Raw genomic sequence first — 19,414 nt, 5'->3', positions numbered from 1 at the left:
AAGTATCAATATTTGCCCAATTCCAGGGAAGATTATACACAAAAAAATCTGAAACATCCTCAAAGTCTTCCATGTTTCAATAGAGGGAGCATAATGCTTTTACTACTCAACTTCATTGTACAGATTTTTCTCAGTAGAGTGAACACTTAATCAGTTACCCAGTAAGTTCATATTAAAGGGAAAATGTTCAAAGAATTATTCCACAAGACTTTTCATGCCTGAGTGTTCACAGAATGCCTGCATGGTTTAGTGATACTAAACTATAAATAATTCTGAAGGGGAGAGAGAAGGTTGATGGCTTAATAAGAAAGGGGTCAGTTCATTCTGGGTACTGAGGTTGCTGGATATAGAGATACTTTGCAAAGATAAGGCTTTTTTCTTTAGTAGCTGATTTTGTGAATTTTTGAGAAATACCTGTTTTGACTTTCTTACTGCTTTCTTGAGTTTACCTATAAACCAAAAGATATGTAATATTTGAGTGCAGCTGCCTAGAAAAAAATCATCCATGACAAATGTCTTCAATTCCTCCCTCTTGCTCATAAGCCACATCCAGTCAATCAGCAAGTACTGTCTCTTCTGCCTCCTAAGTAAGCCTTGATTTCTACTTGTTGTTTGCCTGTCCATCCTGGGATCATCTTAGCTGGGCACCAATAACCTACTAAACATTCGCCCACTTCCAGATTTGGCCCCTACCCCATTCCTCAACCCTTCCTTCTCCCTGTCTCCATAGTTCCTTCTGAAAAGCAAATCTGATCACTTTGTCACTTAAAACCTTTAAACGGCTTATGACAGCAAAAACAACAAATTAATATAAAAATCTCATTACATGCCAGGCACTGTTCGAAGTAGTTTACATAAATGAAGTGATGATTATGCCCTGGGACAGTAAATCTAGAAACTGTTACCACTCATCACTTTGGTATAATTATAAAGTTGATTTTAATTGAGTGCCTACTTTGAACTGGCACCATCCTAAACACATATATTACAGTATTAACTCATCTAATCCCCATCAATAAGGACTTGGTTTTAAATTGTGGTGCTTAATCACTAAATAACAGTAGGTAACTTGCCCAAGGTCATATAGCTGATAAGTGGAGAGATAGCATTCAAACCCAGTCAGACTAGCTCCACAGTCCCTGTTCTGAAGCCTTTGCTCATACTGCCTTTCCAAATAATCTCCCTAATTTTAGAGCCTACCTCAGAGTTCTTATGTGGCTCTTTCCTCCAATCTCAGTTTTCATTGGTGTTGCATTCTACCTTGCTGTTCAGCCACACAGATGCCCTCATAAATGAATCCTTCGCTTGGAGTACTTTGATTCATTTAAGTTCTCTGTCCTTCTTTAAAATGTTAGTATAAGGCCTGTGACCTAGAATGCTCACGACTAACAGGTTACACTCTAGTAATACTACATGTTTTTGTTCCCACCAGCTAAAACGTATGCCTAAACAAATCAGTTGTTGTTAATCCCAAACATGTTTATGCTAGTTGTAACCTATTATTGTATACATCTAATTTAATTAAATATTATACAAATTGATGGAGCATGAGTAAGGAAAAAACAACAGTCAAATGTTTTGAAAGACCAGCTTACAGTGTTTTCTTTTTTAAATGGCTGTCAAATTGGGTGAGACAACTGTGAAAGTCTGGGAAGAAATTTGCAAAAGTCTAGAAGGATTCTATGTTCAGATTTTGTCACAAATATCTATAAATGTTCAGTCCAACATTAAAAAACTAAACTCAGAAATTATAAGCAGTGTCATATGAGTATCATTTAGAAAAGTCTTCTCAGGATTTCTACTTGTAGACTTACATCCAAAGAGCATGCCTTTTTTTGTCAAAAGATTGGTGAAATAATTGTATAATATATGTTTTATAATACAATGATATGATTAAGAAATGAATGTATGATTTTTTTTGGTATAGTTCCATACCTTGTCAATTTAAAATTTATCTGACAATTATCAGGATGGATTGTGTTGGATGAGGATTTTGAATGCCTTTGAAATATAATACCATATGTACCAACACACCCACACATCAGCCAAACCACAGAACTCAAGGTTCTCCTAATAGTAACCTATGAGGCACTTTGTGATCTCTCATTTTCTGCCTTTGAAAATGCTTTCCTTCTGCCTGTAATGCCTTTTCCTAACCCTCTTTTTGCTAACTTCGATTTATCTCTTAGTTTTAGATATTACCTGCTCTGCAGTATCTTTCCAGACCTCCCAAGACTGGCTATATGCTCCTTTAAATGTCAGTTAGAAACAACAACCCAGACATAATAAATTATGATTTAAAATTTGGAGGAAATGATGAATGTATTCATCCTTTTTAATTTTTTTTTCTTTTATGAGGAAAACATGATAGGACATTTAAAAAATATATAATTGCAAGGATAAGTGATAAACTTCTCTAATCCTAATATCCTATCAAAGATACAGGGCAATCACAGTCTTGACCATGACTTAAAGATTAATAATATTAAGGTGCTGAGGACAGAACCCATATGACAAGGGAATCATGCAAAATTCTGATTTGGGAATGATCAGCTCCAACAACTTGTTGACTTTTTAAGTATTATGGTCAGGCTGATCATTTGTAGGAAAAAAGCTTAGTAATAGATGTGCAACTGTAAGTCAGGTTACTAGAGGTTTCCATGGTAAGCCTATTTTGTCTAATCAAAGTGGTATTTTGTAATCATAAAGAGAATATAATTATAAGCATTTATTATCTAAGTGGGATGATTTTTGTTAAGGGAGAAACAGGATTGCTTTTATTAGAATGAGAAAGATCTCTAATCAGAAGATAAGAGATTATGTAAATTGTATGGTTTTGGTACTTAAGAGGGAATACATGCTTCTCTTGGATTCACTTTCACTGGCAAATAACCATTTAACTTAAGATGTGCTAGAGCTGTAAAGCTGAAGTACACAAATGTTTTGCTTCTCTGGTGATCCTTCATAGCAAACCCCCCAAACAGGGGATGAGTTGAATGCCATCAGGTCCCAATACTCCATCACCCCAAAGTGAAGTGGCCACACAGCATATACACTGAAATATTGGCTCTAATAATCAATGGAAACTCGTGTGTGTAGGAAGTAAGGGTCCCATTCTGAAGGAGACTAGTTTAATTGAATGTACCTAGAGGAATGGTTTCCACCTGCAGCTAACCATTTGGTTAAAGCCATTTGGTTTGGTTAACCATTTGGTTAAAGCCAGGACAACAGCCTGATAGTCCTATGAGGATAATTATGTATGATCTTGGCACACTTTTTATCAACATCCTTCAGATATTCTCCACTGTCTATAAAACAGGTTATATGCTTCTTAGATTGATATTGAAGTTGCTGTACAGTTAGGCTATCCCATCTTACACCCTACATTTGCTGGCTTCCACTAAACCACATTCTAGCCAAACCAAAGATCTGGGTTTTTCTAACAACTTTGATGCACTTTATCATCCACATACCTTTTTGCCGGAGTCCAGCTCCAGCGGGGGGGGTGTGAAGCCCAAAAGGACGAGACGGAGTTGGCGTATGGAGAGACAGGACACGGAGTCAGATGGAGGTGGTCTCTCGACAAAGTGTCGATGACAGCTTTATTTATACCATTTTGCACAAGGATATGATTATTTTTATTATTCTGATGATTCATTTGTATAGGCAGTTGGTTAATAAGTATAGGCAAGCTTTTTTCTTTCTTTTCCTTTCTAATCTATTCATGGTTGGTCAAGCGTTAGACAGGTGATTGTTTTTCTGTTCCTTGATCAAAACTTTTCCTATCAACATGGACTCTATTGTGTTTTACGTTTCTATGCAACGCAGTTTCTAAGTAGTGCATGTGACCGTAGGAGCCTGCAGTATGTAGCAGTGACTATGGAGTCTATCAGCTCAGGGTGAAATACAGGTCACCTAGTGCCACAGTTAGCTAGGATTCTTTCCCACAAAAATATTATTTAGAAGCTTTAATAAATTTATAAGCAATCTAAAATCATAAACTCATATCTTCACTTTCTACCCCTTTATAGGGCACAGTAGGCAGCAAACTAAATTTCCCCTTCTTATCTACATTTCTCTTTCTTCTGTGTGGATACTAAAATCTCCCTGACATATGCAACACAAGTCTCCATGACTCCACTAATGCAGGGACTAAACAGGTTCTTACATGGTGAACAATGCAAGAGGATCTATATCATAGAAACTGTTTCTGTTTTAACTAAAAACCTTAAACTATAAACAATCATGTCAAATATAATGTATGATTATTCATTTGATTTTATACTTTATATGTGAATCTAATAAAATGTTAATGTAGTAGGTAAATGCAAGATATAGATAGAAAGCATGATTTAGAACTGTAAGAAGGCAGGTGTAGATGATCAGGTTTGTGCCTACAGACCAGGTCTTAATCCAAGCTGAACAAGGGCAACAAAACATCCACAGGTGTAGAAGATTTCTCTCAAAACTGGAGGGGTGAAGTTCTCAGCCTCACCTCTGTTGGTCCCCTTTTTCTCACCTGATGGCCCCCCTGTGACTGTGCCTGTCTTAGGTTGTTCCTCCCTTGAGGAATCTTACCCGTCTCTGGCTAATCAGTCATCTTATGGGGCCATACAGGGAGATGTAAAGCTGGTAAGTGAGAGAGAAGTAATATTCTTTGAAAAGGTTAATTTTTCACTTCTTTGCAGATTTATGCTGTGTGGCTTCTATGCCGAGCACTTGTTTTGAGGTATCTTTACTTCCTGGAAAATTATGGTACTTGGTAATTTCACGTTTGAGGCATAAATTCTAGTAAAGGGCCGTAATTAGGAAAGAAGAAAAACAAACTATAGAAGTAGTAGAGGGAAGAAAACATGAGATGATTAATTGTCAACAGGGTTATTCTATTCAATATTTTCTCATGACTCTATTTTTATAAAACTTTCCATCACTAGTTTCACTAGCATTGTAAACAAGGGAGGCATTCTCAGTGGAAATGGGGTGGTCAATGTTTGACTAACTAACAGCAGGTTTCTGTACTTTATGCTAAGATCGCTATTTGGCCCTAGCATGTTCTATTCTTCAGGAGCACTGTCCTGAAAAGCTTTTGGGAAGTTTATGTTCTCATCCTTTCCACACTGCTCAGCAAAGGTTAGCTTAGCTCTTGGCAATAATGCAAGCAAAAAACAAAACCAGTAGTATAATGGAGAAAAACAAACTCAAGGTGGGTAACAGAGGGAGCCAGCTGCAAAGGCCCCCGATTCATGGGGGTCTTCCTCCAGCCTGAGCTTTGTTACACAGCTTGAGTAGCATGGCTCCCGGCACCTTTTGTCACACTTTTGTACCACTTATGACCATATTTGTATATTTCTATTTTTGCAGATCAGGATCATCCATCTCAGAATTAATCTTTTTCTTAGAGGAATGTAGAATAGCAGCTTAGTGTACAGGCTTTTGTGTGCCTGGGTTCAAATCCTTTATTGTATTCTTCCTTTGACAAAACCTAAATTGCTGTCACTTAGCTTACTACTTGGTCCATAATTAGTACTCAGTAGATAGTGTTACCAGTGGAAACTGTGTTTCCCTGATTCTCATCTTCTTGAAGGAAAGAATTCACTGATAGCAAGAAAAAAGCAGTGAGAAATTTATTGGTTAAAGCAGAAAGTACATTCTTGAGACAGGAAAACAGTCTGTCTATAAACCAGAAGCAGCCCTGCTATTAGGGTTAGGTTGGTTTTTATTTTTCTCAAGATGGTAGGAAGCCCTGCCCTGCCTCTTATGTCCTTTGATTTGACAGGCTGACTGACAGCTCTAGGTTATATAACCATTTTCTCAGTGTGCACATACCTTACCCATAAGTACCTAAGTGAAGCCCACGGTGGGGGTGGGGGTGGGGGGCAAAATCACAATGCTAACTAGATTTTAAATGTCATTTTGATGAGGTTGGGTTACTTTCAGACAAGTTCTTCAGCCCTTGCTCATGCCCAAACTGCTGTGGCCTGGGCCTCCTCACAGCCTCGGTGTCCTTGTCCTTGACTGTGGGCCTCCTGAAGAACTAGGCATCCTTGACTGTGGGACTGGGAACTAAGGAGAACTTAGGGGCTGGCCGAGGAGTCTTCCTTGGTGATGGGCTGGCCCCTTTCTCCTGCTCATACCTAATTGCCTGCTCTAACAATAGCAGGTTATTAACATCATCATTTTAGCTCAAATTCAGCATTTTTTACAAATCTATTGTACCATAAATCCATTAAATTTCATTACTGTATTGTAAATCCAAATACACATATGTTTGAATAATATTTATTCCCCAAATAGTGTTAGACTTTATGAAAATTAATCTATAAAGTCCACATAATGAATCCATTTGGAGTGCTAGTGCCAAGTATCTAATTCTATACATTATATATTTTGACTTAGTTTAGTTTATCATCAAAATTACCATTTCTGTAAATTATAAGTCATCGATTTTCTTTTAATGATTACTTTAACTATCTAGTATGTTAGTCAGTTTCCCATCTAGAAATCTCAGACAGAGTTGTCTTCACTTCTCAAAATGGTAACTTTCTAAATAATTATCTTATACTTAATACCTAGACATAGGTTCAATCCAAATTTTCTAAAAATTTAATTTGTAAATGAAGCTTACGTCAATGTGGGTGAAAGGGCCCACAAGGGAAACTATGAAGAGAAGCCTTGAAATTTAGTTTTCATCATTTTGATTTTTAAAGGTCAATTAGCACAAATTAAGTCTATCAGTGTTGACAAACTAACCTCTCTAGCCTCAAATTTCTTGTCTGTAAAATGACTGTATTGCCTGAAGATTTCTGAAACCCTTTCCAATTTAAGATTTTCTATGATGCTATTATCAAAATGTAAGAAACAGTAATCTTAAATTGTTTATAGTATTCTAAAGAGGACTACTATCAGCATTCATACTCATTCATCCATTTAGTCAATATATATTCATTAAACACCTATTGAAAATACAGACAGGCATTGTTTAAGAATTAGGAAGACAGTGTTGGACAAAACAGTGAAAGTCCTGCCTTTGTGGAATTCACAGTCAAGTCAGGGAGACAGACAAATATCAGGTAAACAATGGAAAAGATTATAAAGCCAGGGAGCAGATAGATGCTATGAAGGAAAGTATGCTAAGGAGTAACGGTGACAGGAAGAGCAATTTCAAATAGAGAACATTTCTACAGGAACAGCATGCCGCATAGAGAACAGCAAGTGCAGAAAAGGGCCAGAGTCAACAGGGCTCTTGGTGTGTTAGAGGAACATCGAAGAGGCTGGTGGTTGGAGCAGAGTGAGCAAGAGGAGGTAAGGCCAGAAGTGAAGGGAGGAGCCAGATCATATAAAGCAGTGATTCCTAGAGGGGGTGATTTTGCCCCCAGGAGACATTTTGCAATGCCTGGTGACATTTCTGGTTGTCACAGCCGTGAAAGGGATGCCACTTAGTGGGTGGGAGCCAGGGATGCTTAAACACCCCCAACTACACAACAGTCTCTCATGGATAAGAATTATCTGGTTCAAAATATCTGTAGTACCAAAACTGGGAATCTTGGATGTAAGGGCTTGTAGGCTACAGTAAGAAATTCAGATTTTATTATAAGTGTGATGGAAAGCCACAGGAATTTCTCAACAGGGAAGGAGTATGACCTGATTGAATTTGTTGTGTTGAGAATAACTAAAGATACAGGAGAGTAGAGACATGAAAGCCAGTCTGTGGTGGTGACCGTAGGAATCCAGGAAGGAGATGCTGGTGGCTTTGACCAGTGTGAGAGCTAAGGAGGAAGGAAGTAGTTGTTGGATGCAGGTAGAAATAGAAGTGAATCTTGAATTTTTTTCCCTTTTAACTATGGCTTTTCTATTTGGTTTCAAAGTTTCATAAGGTGATTAATACCATTTAAAAATTTACTTTAGAAGGTTAGCAATAGGCCTACGTGGCAGAATATCAGAGGGCATGTCTATGGAGGACTGACTCTTCAATTTATATCTCACAAAAATATAAAACATTATATTTCTCTAATATTTTTCCACTTGAATTCAATTTCTTACAGGTCAGACCTTCACTATATAAGCCCAGTGGATATAGAAGTCAATTTTATGCTGTTTAATATTTTTCTGGGTAACATTAGAAGTTTAATAAAACCTCATTAAGAGTGGATTCCTGTTCTTCCTCTCTGCACTGGATATTCCCTGAATTTTGTCTTCCATAGACTTACACTCAAGAGCACATTTCTTGGAAGCTGAAAATACTGCTCTCTACTTACGTGAGGCTTAGGTCATTGATAGCAAATATTTAAAGATAAGTATGAAACAAAATGTCCTAGGAAGCTTTAAGTAAACTTTATGTTAACAGCAAAGCCGCTTAGCATGCAGGCACTCTGATCCATGACCTCATTCATGCTTTGGGAATTCATAGGTAAGGGCTTTGTCTCAATGTCATAGTCCTATGTATAGGGAAAGAAAAATATGCATATTTTCAAGCAATTCATTCACTTGTTTACATATGAATGCTAGACATTGTAATATGAATTTATAATACAGATTCACATAGGTTGAAGCAATTTGGGCTTGAATTAGCAAGATCCCTTTTTTGGTATTTTATGAAACCTATTTTATTCCTACTTATGTTTTATGAAGAGTAATCTGTAGCTGCCAAATGTGTAATCTGTGTGTAAGAAGTTATTATAGTCTCTGTCTATAATACTATTTGTTTGAATGAAATTGTTAGATAAAGACATATTAGGAAATACTTGGTTTGAAAAAGGAGTGAAGATTAAGCTAATCCCTGCAGATTTTGATTAGGTAACTTTCCTATTTGCAATACTGATCATGTAAAAAGGATCTCAATTCAAATTTAACCAAATTCCAATTGGTTGTTATGACATAGTTGTATTTAGAAATGTTACTGGTAGGTAATTGAAACTTTAAAAATAGTGATTTAAAAATTAATTACTAGTAATTAATCCAAAATCTAATTAATTTTGTTTGTAGAAAATAAAGAAAATAGTATACATTCCTTTTAATACTAAAAAGTTAAGGTTGTAAGATGAAGATCAGAGCAAACAGATGTAAAATTGTTCATAATTCCTCCAGTATCTGAGCGTTATTGGACCTATGTTCAAAAAGCAATGAAATGTGTTCCCTTCCTCCTATATAACTAGCATATGGGAAAAACCTATGAAACTGAATGATGAATGATGCAGACACCTCAGAAATTATTTTGAGAAGACTCTGTAAACAAGTGCAACAATACCATTTATAATAAATATTGATTTTTTTTTAAATGTAAAATTATGTATTACAAGTTCACTATTTTATTTAAATTGGTTTGCTAGGAAACCCTGCATGGAATAATGATATGAGTCACTGTCTCTATGCATGGTAAGATCCAGTGCAACAATAGTTAAACTGATTATGGTATTTGCACCTTTGAAATTTCACATAATTGGTTATCATTTTAGCAAAAACTGATTTTGAATATATGCAAGTATAGGTAAAATTGTAGTATTTCCAGAATATCTCGCCTGGCTTTGGTATATCTGCACATCAACAGGCATTCAGAAGTGGAGAGAAGTATGGCTTTAGTGCATTTGCATCTTTCTTCAGAGGTGGAGAAGTTCATATCCATATCAATGGGTAATTACCTGGGCAACAGAGGGCTTATCTCTACCTGAGAGGTGAGGTGGAGGGCTGGTGTTGTGGCTGCTTGAGCCGGAGAGAGAGATGGGCCAGACTGCAGTTTTGTAAGCAATTAACAAGTTTAAAACTTTATTTCTCCCTTTCACTAATTTTAGTTTTTAGAAGTATTTTGCCCCAACATTTCCTTTCCCCAGACTTACGGCGAGTTACATTCTTTTCTTTACTCTGAAGAGTTATCTTTTCTATGTCAGATATCTTACAATGTTTATAAATTTGCTGTAATTCAGTAATATATTTACCTACTTTAAAATTTTTACTCAATAGGATCTAAGGTAAGGTAATATTGGATACAATAACATATAGGATATGGAAGAGTAAGAAGAAAATGAGAAGCATAATCTAAGTTCATATTATATACATGGACTTATGTAGTATAGAAAAAAATCTAACGTTTGGTAAGTGTTGACATCTTTCTCAAATTCTCACTAATAATTGCAGCAGTTTTTATGGAAAAACATAGATATATTTAAGATATATGTTTAACAAGAGAAAACATTTCTACATATTAAGGAAATTGTCACATTTATGCTCCTTTAATACAAATTTAGAAAAAAAACAATCAGGAATATTCATCACTAAAATAATTCTTAGCTATACAAAGAACATTCATATTAAATGTATAATATCCTCAACTGTGTTGTAAAGAAGTATAAATGTAACGTTTAATTTAAATGAACCAAATAAATTTGCTTTGATCACCTAGCTACAATCTACACTCTTTTAGAAAATGACATTTAATTTTTTCTAGTGAAAAGATGTTAAGACCTATTCTTTAGAACTTCAAGTAGTTATGATCCATGGTGCAATGGAAAATAAATTATGGGATCTAGTTTCTATAGTCTTTGCCCTGCCACTAATTCACTAGATAACTTTACCAAATTCTTTTTGCCCCTACTTTATCTGTACGAAGAGAAGTTACATTAAATCATTGCCACATTCTTCCAACTGTGATCCTAAGAAACATAATCACTTACAGGTAGCTATATAGGTAGCTGTATTTCAGGTTCCTAGAAAAATTATTATCTAATTTACTTAAATTCACCCTCTATTAATTACACACATTTCATTTCTAATTCAATACAAGCTCCAAGGAAAGGAGTCTCCATACTTAAGCATTTAATTACTAGGCAAACAGAACATTAGTGGCATTTAGAGCTAGAAAAGAGAGTGGGTTATACTGAGCAGCAAAAAGCTTGCCATGTTGTGATAGCAGAGAGATCTTTGGAGATTTTAGAATACTGACTCTGACCATGAATTTGAAGAAACAAAATCTAACTGTACTCCTCATTAAAAAGTTATAGGGTCACTTCCCTGCTTAAAATCCTTCTATAGGATCAGATAGGCATCAATGGCATTTCATGATCAGGTCCCATAGAAATCTAAATCTAAATCTCATCTAGAGACCTGCTCTTATTTTATCTGGTATTAAATTAGCCATTATTTTCCTAAATTATTCCTTTATTATTATTAAAATCTCTGTGTCATTTTGTTTTATGTATCTCAGTTATAAGCAGCATATAGCTAGAATTTTTCCCCAGTTGGACTTTTTTTTTTTCAATTAACTAGATTAGTCCATTACTTTATTCTGATTACTGATATATTTGGATGCCATCTTATTTTTATGCTTTCTACTAATCATGCTTTTTCTACTTCTTTGTATATTCCTGTATTCTTTAACTGACATTTTAAATTCTGTTTTCTCTCCACTGTTTAGGAAGTTGTAGACTACATTTCCATTATTACTCCTAAAATGCTTTAAATGCATATTAAACAAAGTCTAAAGGTAATAAATATCTCTTATCTTCATTAGAAAAATTCAACCACCTGAGAAAAATTTAATTTCAATGATTTCCTTTCTTTCCTACCTGTTATTAGTAATAGCCCTCACACGGAAGGCAGAATGAGTGTGCAAGAGAGCTTGCTCTCTGGCCTCTTCTTTCAAGGACACTAATCCCATCACGAGGGCCCTACTCTTATAACTTTATCTAAACCTAATTGTCTCCCCAAAAACCCCACCTCCACATACCATTGCACTAGGGGATAGGACTTCAAAATATGGATTTTGAGGAAACATAACTCAGTCCAAAGTACAAGATAATTCAATTGTGAAAGAATCGTCTTTTCAAAAAAAAAGTGCACACAAAAAAAGGAAATTTAGCTTTCTTTCTTACCATATTAAAAAAAAATCTTAAAACTATGAAAATGGTAGAAAAAATAAGATCTATGTGACTTCGGATTAGGCAAAAATTTCTTACAATATAAAAAGGATGTACCATAAAAGAAATAAAATGGCTAAATGGACTTAATTGAAATTTTAAAAAGTTTGTTTTTTTTTAAGAAGGAAACTAATGATAAAGGAGATCTAGTTATAACTTCAGCTCTTGCAGAGTCCTGAGCCCTTGACTCCTGGTCACTTCATGACAATGAAAACCCCGGGTCCAGGTTCCAGGGAGCAGTAAATATACTCAGGGTAACCACTACTTTGGACAATGAGTAAATTGAATAGTTTGAAAACTAAAGAAATAAACTACCTCAATCAATCATGAATTATTAATGCTAATTAAGGAGAGGGGTGTGTGTGTGTGTGTGTGTGTTAGGGAAATACAAATATGAATTTGTTTCCATCTTGTAGTATCAAGGATTTCATCTACAATTTTATATTCAACTCAAAAGATTGATGACACTGAAAAGATTCACAGACTTGAGAAAACCCCATTGTTTTCAAGGTCAAATCAAATTGGAGGCAATTGTTCTTCATTCCATTTATAAGACCTAGATAACTTGTCTTGGTAAAGCTAGTACTAAAAATGCCTTTTTGTAGACAGGTAGTTAAAATACCATATAGAACTCATTTTTGACTGTCAAACCAAAATTATTTGCAAGCCATAGATACATACAACCTTGTAGGCTGACACCTCACTTAACTGTTAAATCACCTAAAAGATTATCTTGTCTTTCTTTTATGTGAATTCAGGAGCACAAAGCTATTTAAAATTCCCTCTCTGGAGGAATTCTATTAGGAGTATTATATTTCTTTGGCAGTCCTAAAAAGAACCAGCTCAATATTTTAACATCGTATTTTTTAAAGCTACCTTGGGTTATTTTTTTAAAAGGAAGATTGAAACCTAAGAAACTGAGTATGTGCTATGTAGGTGGCATGAATTTTACCAGGGTTCTGCAGCTCAAAGAGTTGTTCACACCTGCTGGCATCTAGGCAAACCGCTTTCTTTTAGCACTGTGACATCCAGATATGCAAGTTATTAGTAGGTGAAAACACAAACAGATAGATTGTGCTTTCATCCACTACTCTCTGCATATTTAAGTATGCACAGATAGATTGTGTTTTCACAGGTTAAGTTTTATAGTATCCCAGAAGGGCATACAAATAAAAGGAAAAAAAGATTAATTGTACCATTAAAAACTAGTCTATAATCACAGCACACAGTGGGGAAAAGAAATTATTGAAGCACAGCTCAGGTAATTTTAAGAAATTGATGCTAATAGGTAATGAAGGCTAAACATTCTGAATAATGAAATGAAAGAAAATAGTACATAAAGGAAGACAATAGTGATTATAATTACCACTTACTGGGTTCTTATTGTACATCAGAACTATACTGAGTGCCTAACTTAAAGACAGTCTCAATTATTAGAGAATCCATTTATCAAGTATTTAATACATCCCACTTTATCCATAGAACAACTTTTTGTGTTAGGTACCAATATTGCTCCATTTTGCAAATGAGGAAACACTTTGAGTTTTATCAACCTGCCCAAGATCACATAACTTTAAAGCATTAGGTCACATATAAAAGCCAAATTAGGCTGATTGCAGAGACTCTGCTCCATAGCAACGTCTCTGATATTCTCATCTGACTACTAACCTTCATCTCCAATCAGTTAAGGTATGCCATTCATCCTGTTTTAAATTAGGCTAGTAGAGGTGGAAGTTAAAACTTGCACAAGATTACCTGTGAGTAATAGTATTAATATTAAAACTGATTTAGTCTGTTTCCAGACTGTGAACTTTCCACTATATTATTCTGCCCTTGTGGCAGTATTTTTCATTCTTCAGTTATTCATTCATTTGATCACTTATTTAAACAAATATTTGTAAAATGCTTTCTTCTGGGCTCTGGAGATATTGTAGTGAACAAGAAAGACAAAGTTCCGAAGTTTGCGATGTGGTTGGGGGAGACGGGCAATAAACAAACCAGTAAGAGAATGCTGAATTTTAGAAGGTGAAGGGAAGAAAAATAAAGCATTGTAAAGGGCTAGAAAATGATGGGAAGATGAGTATATTTAAATTTTGTAGGTAAGATGGTCATTACAAAGAAATGCACAACTGTCACTGGTATTTTACGATACTGTCATTTTCTGTCACAAGTATCTTGACTCCTTGGTTTATATGACATTGAAACTACGTCTGAGTTTTATATCATTCTTGTGGTTTCTAGAAGAGCATACTTGACTTAAAACCTACCATTACAATGCAGAAATGATTTTAGGCTGGTTTTATTTCATAATTCTGCTTGAATGATGATTTGTAGTGACAAAATGGGTAATTGTTTTCTTTCAAAGTAGTTATCCAAAACAGCCAGCTTAATAAGGTGAACAAATGTTTGGACTTGTTAGGAGAGTGTGCCTTGCCAACAATTAAGTAAAAGCGGTCTTCTCCCCGTCATTAACAGTTGATATGGGATATTAGTTCTTAGAGGCAATCTCATGATAAAAGCAGTAGTGATGACAGATTTTAATTGGAGAACACTTACATTACAGAGTATATGATGGTTAAATGTGTTCAGCTTGTTTTTGCTTTTCTTTACAAAGCTGAAACTTTTCTTTCCAGTAGTAATTAAAAATAAACAGCAGTCATTAACTTACTGTGGGCTTCTAATGGCTACAACATTGCTTCCTTGCATGAATGATATACTGATCTGAAGCAAAGTAATTGAACACTGAGATTGTCTTGAAAATTAAAAACCATTCTAGATAATGAGTAGTTTCAATTTCGATAGTACCAATTTATGTGTAGTTTTCCTTTTTTATGTATTCTTCTGTACATCTACAAGTTGCTAACTAACAAAAATGGTCTGATAGGGACTCCACCTGAAAAAGCAGTGTGTGAAGCTCAGTTTCTGGGCTTAACTCTGTAATAGACCCCGGGGTGACATTCATTCAACCAACATTTATATAGAAACTTCTCTAGGCTAGGCATTTTCCCAGATGGTGTGGGGAATAAAAAGGGAAAAGAATAGTCTCTTCCCCCAAAAGAATTTATTATTGTAAGATTGAGATAGTATTTTATTCAAATCCCTTTTATTTAATGGATTGATTGTGTTATAATTTATTTAACCAATATCACATAGTTGCAGATTCAGGAAAACTTTTGTTGTTGTTATTGTTATTTAGGCCTGTGTTGAACACTCCTAGTAATAAATATTTGTCCATATTTCTGATTTTTGGGGGGATGTATTTCTCCAGTACATTCAAAAAGTACGTACATTTCAGTCAGTTAATAAATTAGACAAAAATAGGCCCCAAATAGCAAAATGGGAAAAAAGAAAGGCATTTTACATTGTCACCGGCACTATGTGAGAGAGAGCCTTTCCTTATTATATTTCCTTGTCAGCCTTAAGAATATAAAATGCCCCACTAAAAATGTATCATGGATCATTTATCTTTAAATAGTGTTCAAAATTATTAAAAATTGCTCATTTTCAAGAACTTATAAAAGCAAATAGTACTGATCAAAATTTTTCAGCTGACATTGATAGTTTATATCTGACAAGAGATTATCCAGTTTTTTCCTTCCATATATATGCTGAACTTTCAAGTATTAAAAACCTATGAAAAGTTCTGTCTGTTGGCTTGAGACATTTACTTGACTAAATAAATGATCATGACAGGTGACCAAGTGGGTCGCTGACATGAAAACAAATGTCAGAAAAAAAAAACTAGGTCTGTATTTTGTTAGAGCTTATTGGATTTCATAAAAATATATATAGGATATTATGAATTAAAATGGCAAAACATTACATTTAGTGCTACTGATTTTATTTAAGCACAAAATTCCTACCTACAGAAATATGAAAAAATACTCTGGATAAGTTTACAGGGTTTTAACTATATTTTACTTAAAAACGAGGTGGTGGTGTAGCCTTGTAGTTAACCTATAATAATCTGTTACCTGTGTATAACAGCATTTTACCCTTCATGAATCTGTATGCATAGCTATTTGATCTTTTTGTTCTTATATCAGTCGTTATGCTGTTCATTTCTAGAACCATGGGACACAAAAACAGGTATGTCAAAGTCCCCAGAGGTCACATCTGGGTTGAAGGTGATCATCATGGACACAGTTTTGACAGTAATTCTTTCGGGCCGGTAAGTCATCTGTGGCTGACATAATTGGATTTCAAATGTATAAACAGAAGTATGTCAGATAGGTTTCTTGGGTAATCCAGCCGATACATCAGGAATAGTGAAACAGCTTATGTTTGAAATTTTTAAAAATGTCATATAGATAATGTAAGCTGTCAAGAAGTGTATGTATCTGTTTCATAGAAACAAACTTGAACACTTCAGTAAGTCGCCAAAAGATGCTTTCAACTGACACAATAGGAAAGTCTTTTTTTCCTCACAGAAATGTGTTGTAATTTATGTTTTCAGTTAGTGTTTAACAGATAAAATGTGTAAAAGACCAATAGGCATCGATTTTCTAAATCATTAGTTAAAAATTCAAATGTAGTATAAATCATATTGGTAAGTAACATTGTGTCAGCATTTGATATATAACAGAAATGCAGACATTCCTTATGCCATGTTTATATTCCATAAAATATGGAACTGAACTTTAATTAATTTTTTCATTTTGAATATATACAGAAACTCTCTGTTGATGAATTCCTGTAATAAGTCATCATATAAAGTGAAGAATATTTCAGTTAATGAAACTGCACCTAATTTCTAGTTACCCTTGTCTGTTTAAAAACTTGAATCTTCAACCTATTAGATTTTCCTACGACTAGACAAATCTGTACTTGTTACGTGTGTACAGTTAATATTGAGCACCTTCAGATATGTTTGCAAAAAAATTGTCCACATACTTTTGCCTAATACTAAATGTTAGTCCCTACAGTACAATTTCCTTCACCTATTAGGAGGGACTGTTCTCATTTCACGAGAGGAGCAGCCACTTTGACTTACCTTTGGCTGAAAGTAGAGTAGGAGAGGTGGGATTGGAAAAATGTTATGGAAATATGAAGAGAACTTTAGGAGACTATTCCTACTTCTTTTTTTCTAGTAGTTATGATAATAAAACCTTCTAAGGTCTTTCTTGCTTTTAAATAGCAGTTATTTCAAAAATATGATTTAATTTTATAGTGTATATCAAAGACAGGATGAACAGATTGGAAATGAAGGTCACTTATAATATAGAAGAAGTGACTGTAATGAAGAAATTTAGTAGCAACTTGAAAGTGAAAATAAGTCACCTAAAAGCAGTTTTATTCCTTTCTTGTCAATAAGGTTAAAGCTACTAAGTATATCTTGTTGGCCAAGTCCACATTAGAATGTTAGTTAACTTTAGTGTGGATTTTATTTGGTTAGGGTAGTGACTTCGACGTGAGTGTTAAAGTTGTTGCTGTTTTGTTATCAGTTGTGGGTTATGTGGTAAATAATTAGTTACTAATAATATGGTACTAAAATTTGAGATTGGCACTTTTTCTTTATTAATAGATAAAGCCAATTAAATATTTTTACATAATTAATATTATTTCAGTTGTTTGTATTCCATATTCTTTCTTCCTTGGGAGAGAAAAGGGTGGAGTTGATAGCCAGAACACTGGAAATTGCATGTCACCCATGTCTATTGTGCAGCTCTTACTCCCTTTCCTGCTATGCACTTAATAGCAGCATTTTGAACCATTGAACTTTGGGTATCCCCATGAAAGTGTATCAGGTATGGAAATATTCTGTGTCACTTATATCTTTAAAAAAAATCATGAATGTAGGAAATCTCATTATGTTTATTACAGTAGGAAATTGTAGTATTCAAAACATTGACAAATATACTGTGTACAGTACCTCAAGGTAATTTGTTTTAAGTCATGTTTTCAAATGAAATCTACTTGTTAAATACAGATTGAACCAGTAATATGAGTAAGAGTCACAGAACTGCTTTAAAATGTAGTGATTCCTTTCCTCCTTTATTAGTGGCTATAAATATACATATGCAGAGTGGCCTTTGGTTCATGGGTTGGACTAAGCTATCCATTTGCATTCACTTAACTAGTTTTGTTTTTATTATTGAAAATTAGATAAAAAAAACCTTTTCTGGGATGAGGGAAAACATTTGTCATATCATGTATTAATTAATCTATTTGTATTTGATGAGTTATAGTACATGTATTTTTACTTTTACAACAAACTAATGTTTTGTGTTCAAATTGCATTTATGACTAGGAAAAATGTTGTTGTTATTGATGCTCCCTAATACCTTTCAAATGGACAGAGTGGAAAAAAAAAAGTGAAATGAAGCCCTACAATCCTATTTAAAACTGAAGTGTGATGTTAGAGTATAGAGATTTCTTAATGCGTTTTTTTATTAATGAATGGCTGTAGGAATAATTTATTGTCTTAAAGTTTTTATAATTCTAAAAATAGAAACTAAGATTTTTATAATTCTAAAAAACTAAAACAATCTTAGATTTTAAAATGACTTGAAAATTATTATATTTTTGTAATAATTTCAAGTTGAATTTTTGGCTTATCACTCAGCATACTTGGAGCTTGTATGTGGAAGGTCAGTAAGCTCCAGGCTTTCTAGATGGTTGATTCATTTCTCCCTTGGAAGTAGGGAATACACTTTCCCTGGATGTAAACAATTTATCTAAGGTCAGGCAGGATTGTATCTAAGATGCTTATTTCACTTTGTGGAAATTGATTGAAGCCCTTTATCCTTCATTTCTTTCCCAAATAATTTCAGAAGTGTGCCATATGCATTTAACATGATTTATTTAACTCTTTAGTAATATACTTTATCATAGATTCTACCCAGTTCATTTTAAATAGTATTTTAAATCCTAATCATAATGGAACTGCCTTTTTCCATATTCAAGTAGATTTTTAGTTGTAATCTAAATAATAAGAAAAGAATGTCTCATTCTGGTATTTTTCTAGTTTGTTTTATTATTTCCTATTTGTTAATATTTGAATTTACTTTTTTTGATTTGATTTATTGCTGCTATATGTATGCTTACGAGTGAATTAAGTAGTTGAGTGAAAGATAAATAATGGATTATGAATTTAGAGTAACAATATTGTTATAGTAATAGAATACATACAACAGAATGAGATCCAACACCTGTACTTTTAACTTCTAGAGATGATGACATTATGGAAAAAAACAGCAGGCTCTTATGAACATAGGTGGTATGTTATAATAAAACAAAATCAGATAATCTTGGTTATGGACCTCATCAGTAACTTAACTTGTATGAGTCTACATTTTCCTCATGAATAAAAGGAAGACTTTCCTCTTCTCTGAACCTATTTTAAATAAGTAATTGATAAAATGAGCAAATATATATATATAAACACACATGTAGATTACATATATACATATATATTTTTTGATTACTATATATGTGTGTATATGTATATATACACATTTTAGTTGTACTCTTATTTTAGTTGCTGAAAATGTAAACTAAAATTTTAT

The 19,414-nt window shown here is 34.0% G+C and overlaps 1 protein-coding gene across 7 annotated transcripts in view; it reads left to right on the top strand.

Annotated features, from left to right (window-relative positions):
- IMMP2L (inner mitochondrial membrane peptidase subunit 2) overlaps positions 1-19,414 on the top strand; it is a 998,090-nt gene that overhangs the window by 726,849 nt on the left and 251,827 nt on the right. For 2 of the 7 annotated variants that reach the window (XM_057504670.1, XM_036897413.2), the window contains one exon: positions 15,975-16,077. The exons of the other annotated variants lie outside the window; for them this stretch is intronic. In XM_057504670.1, the coding sequence (XP_057360653.1) occupies positions 15,975-16,077 (103 nt within the window). The remainder of the gene's footprint in view (positions 1-15,974; positions 16,078-19,414) is intronic. 7 annotated transcript variants of the gene reach the window in all.

The sequence above is a fragment of the Manis pentadactyla genome, chromosome 7, assembly GCF_030020395.1.
Source record: "Manis pentadactyla isolate mManPen7 chromosome 7, mManPen7.hap1, whole genome shotgun sequence".
NCBI lineage: Eukaryota > Metazoa > Chordata > Mammalia > Pholidota > Manidae > Manis > Manis pentadactyla.
The sequence above is the reverse complement of the archived record's forward strand: the minus strand, read 5'-3'. Positions and strand labels throughout refer to the sequence as shown.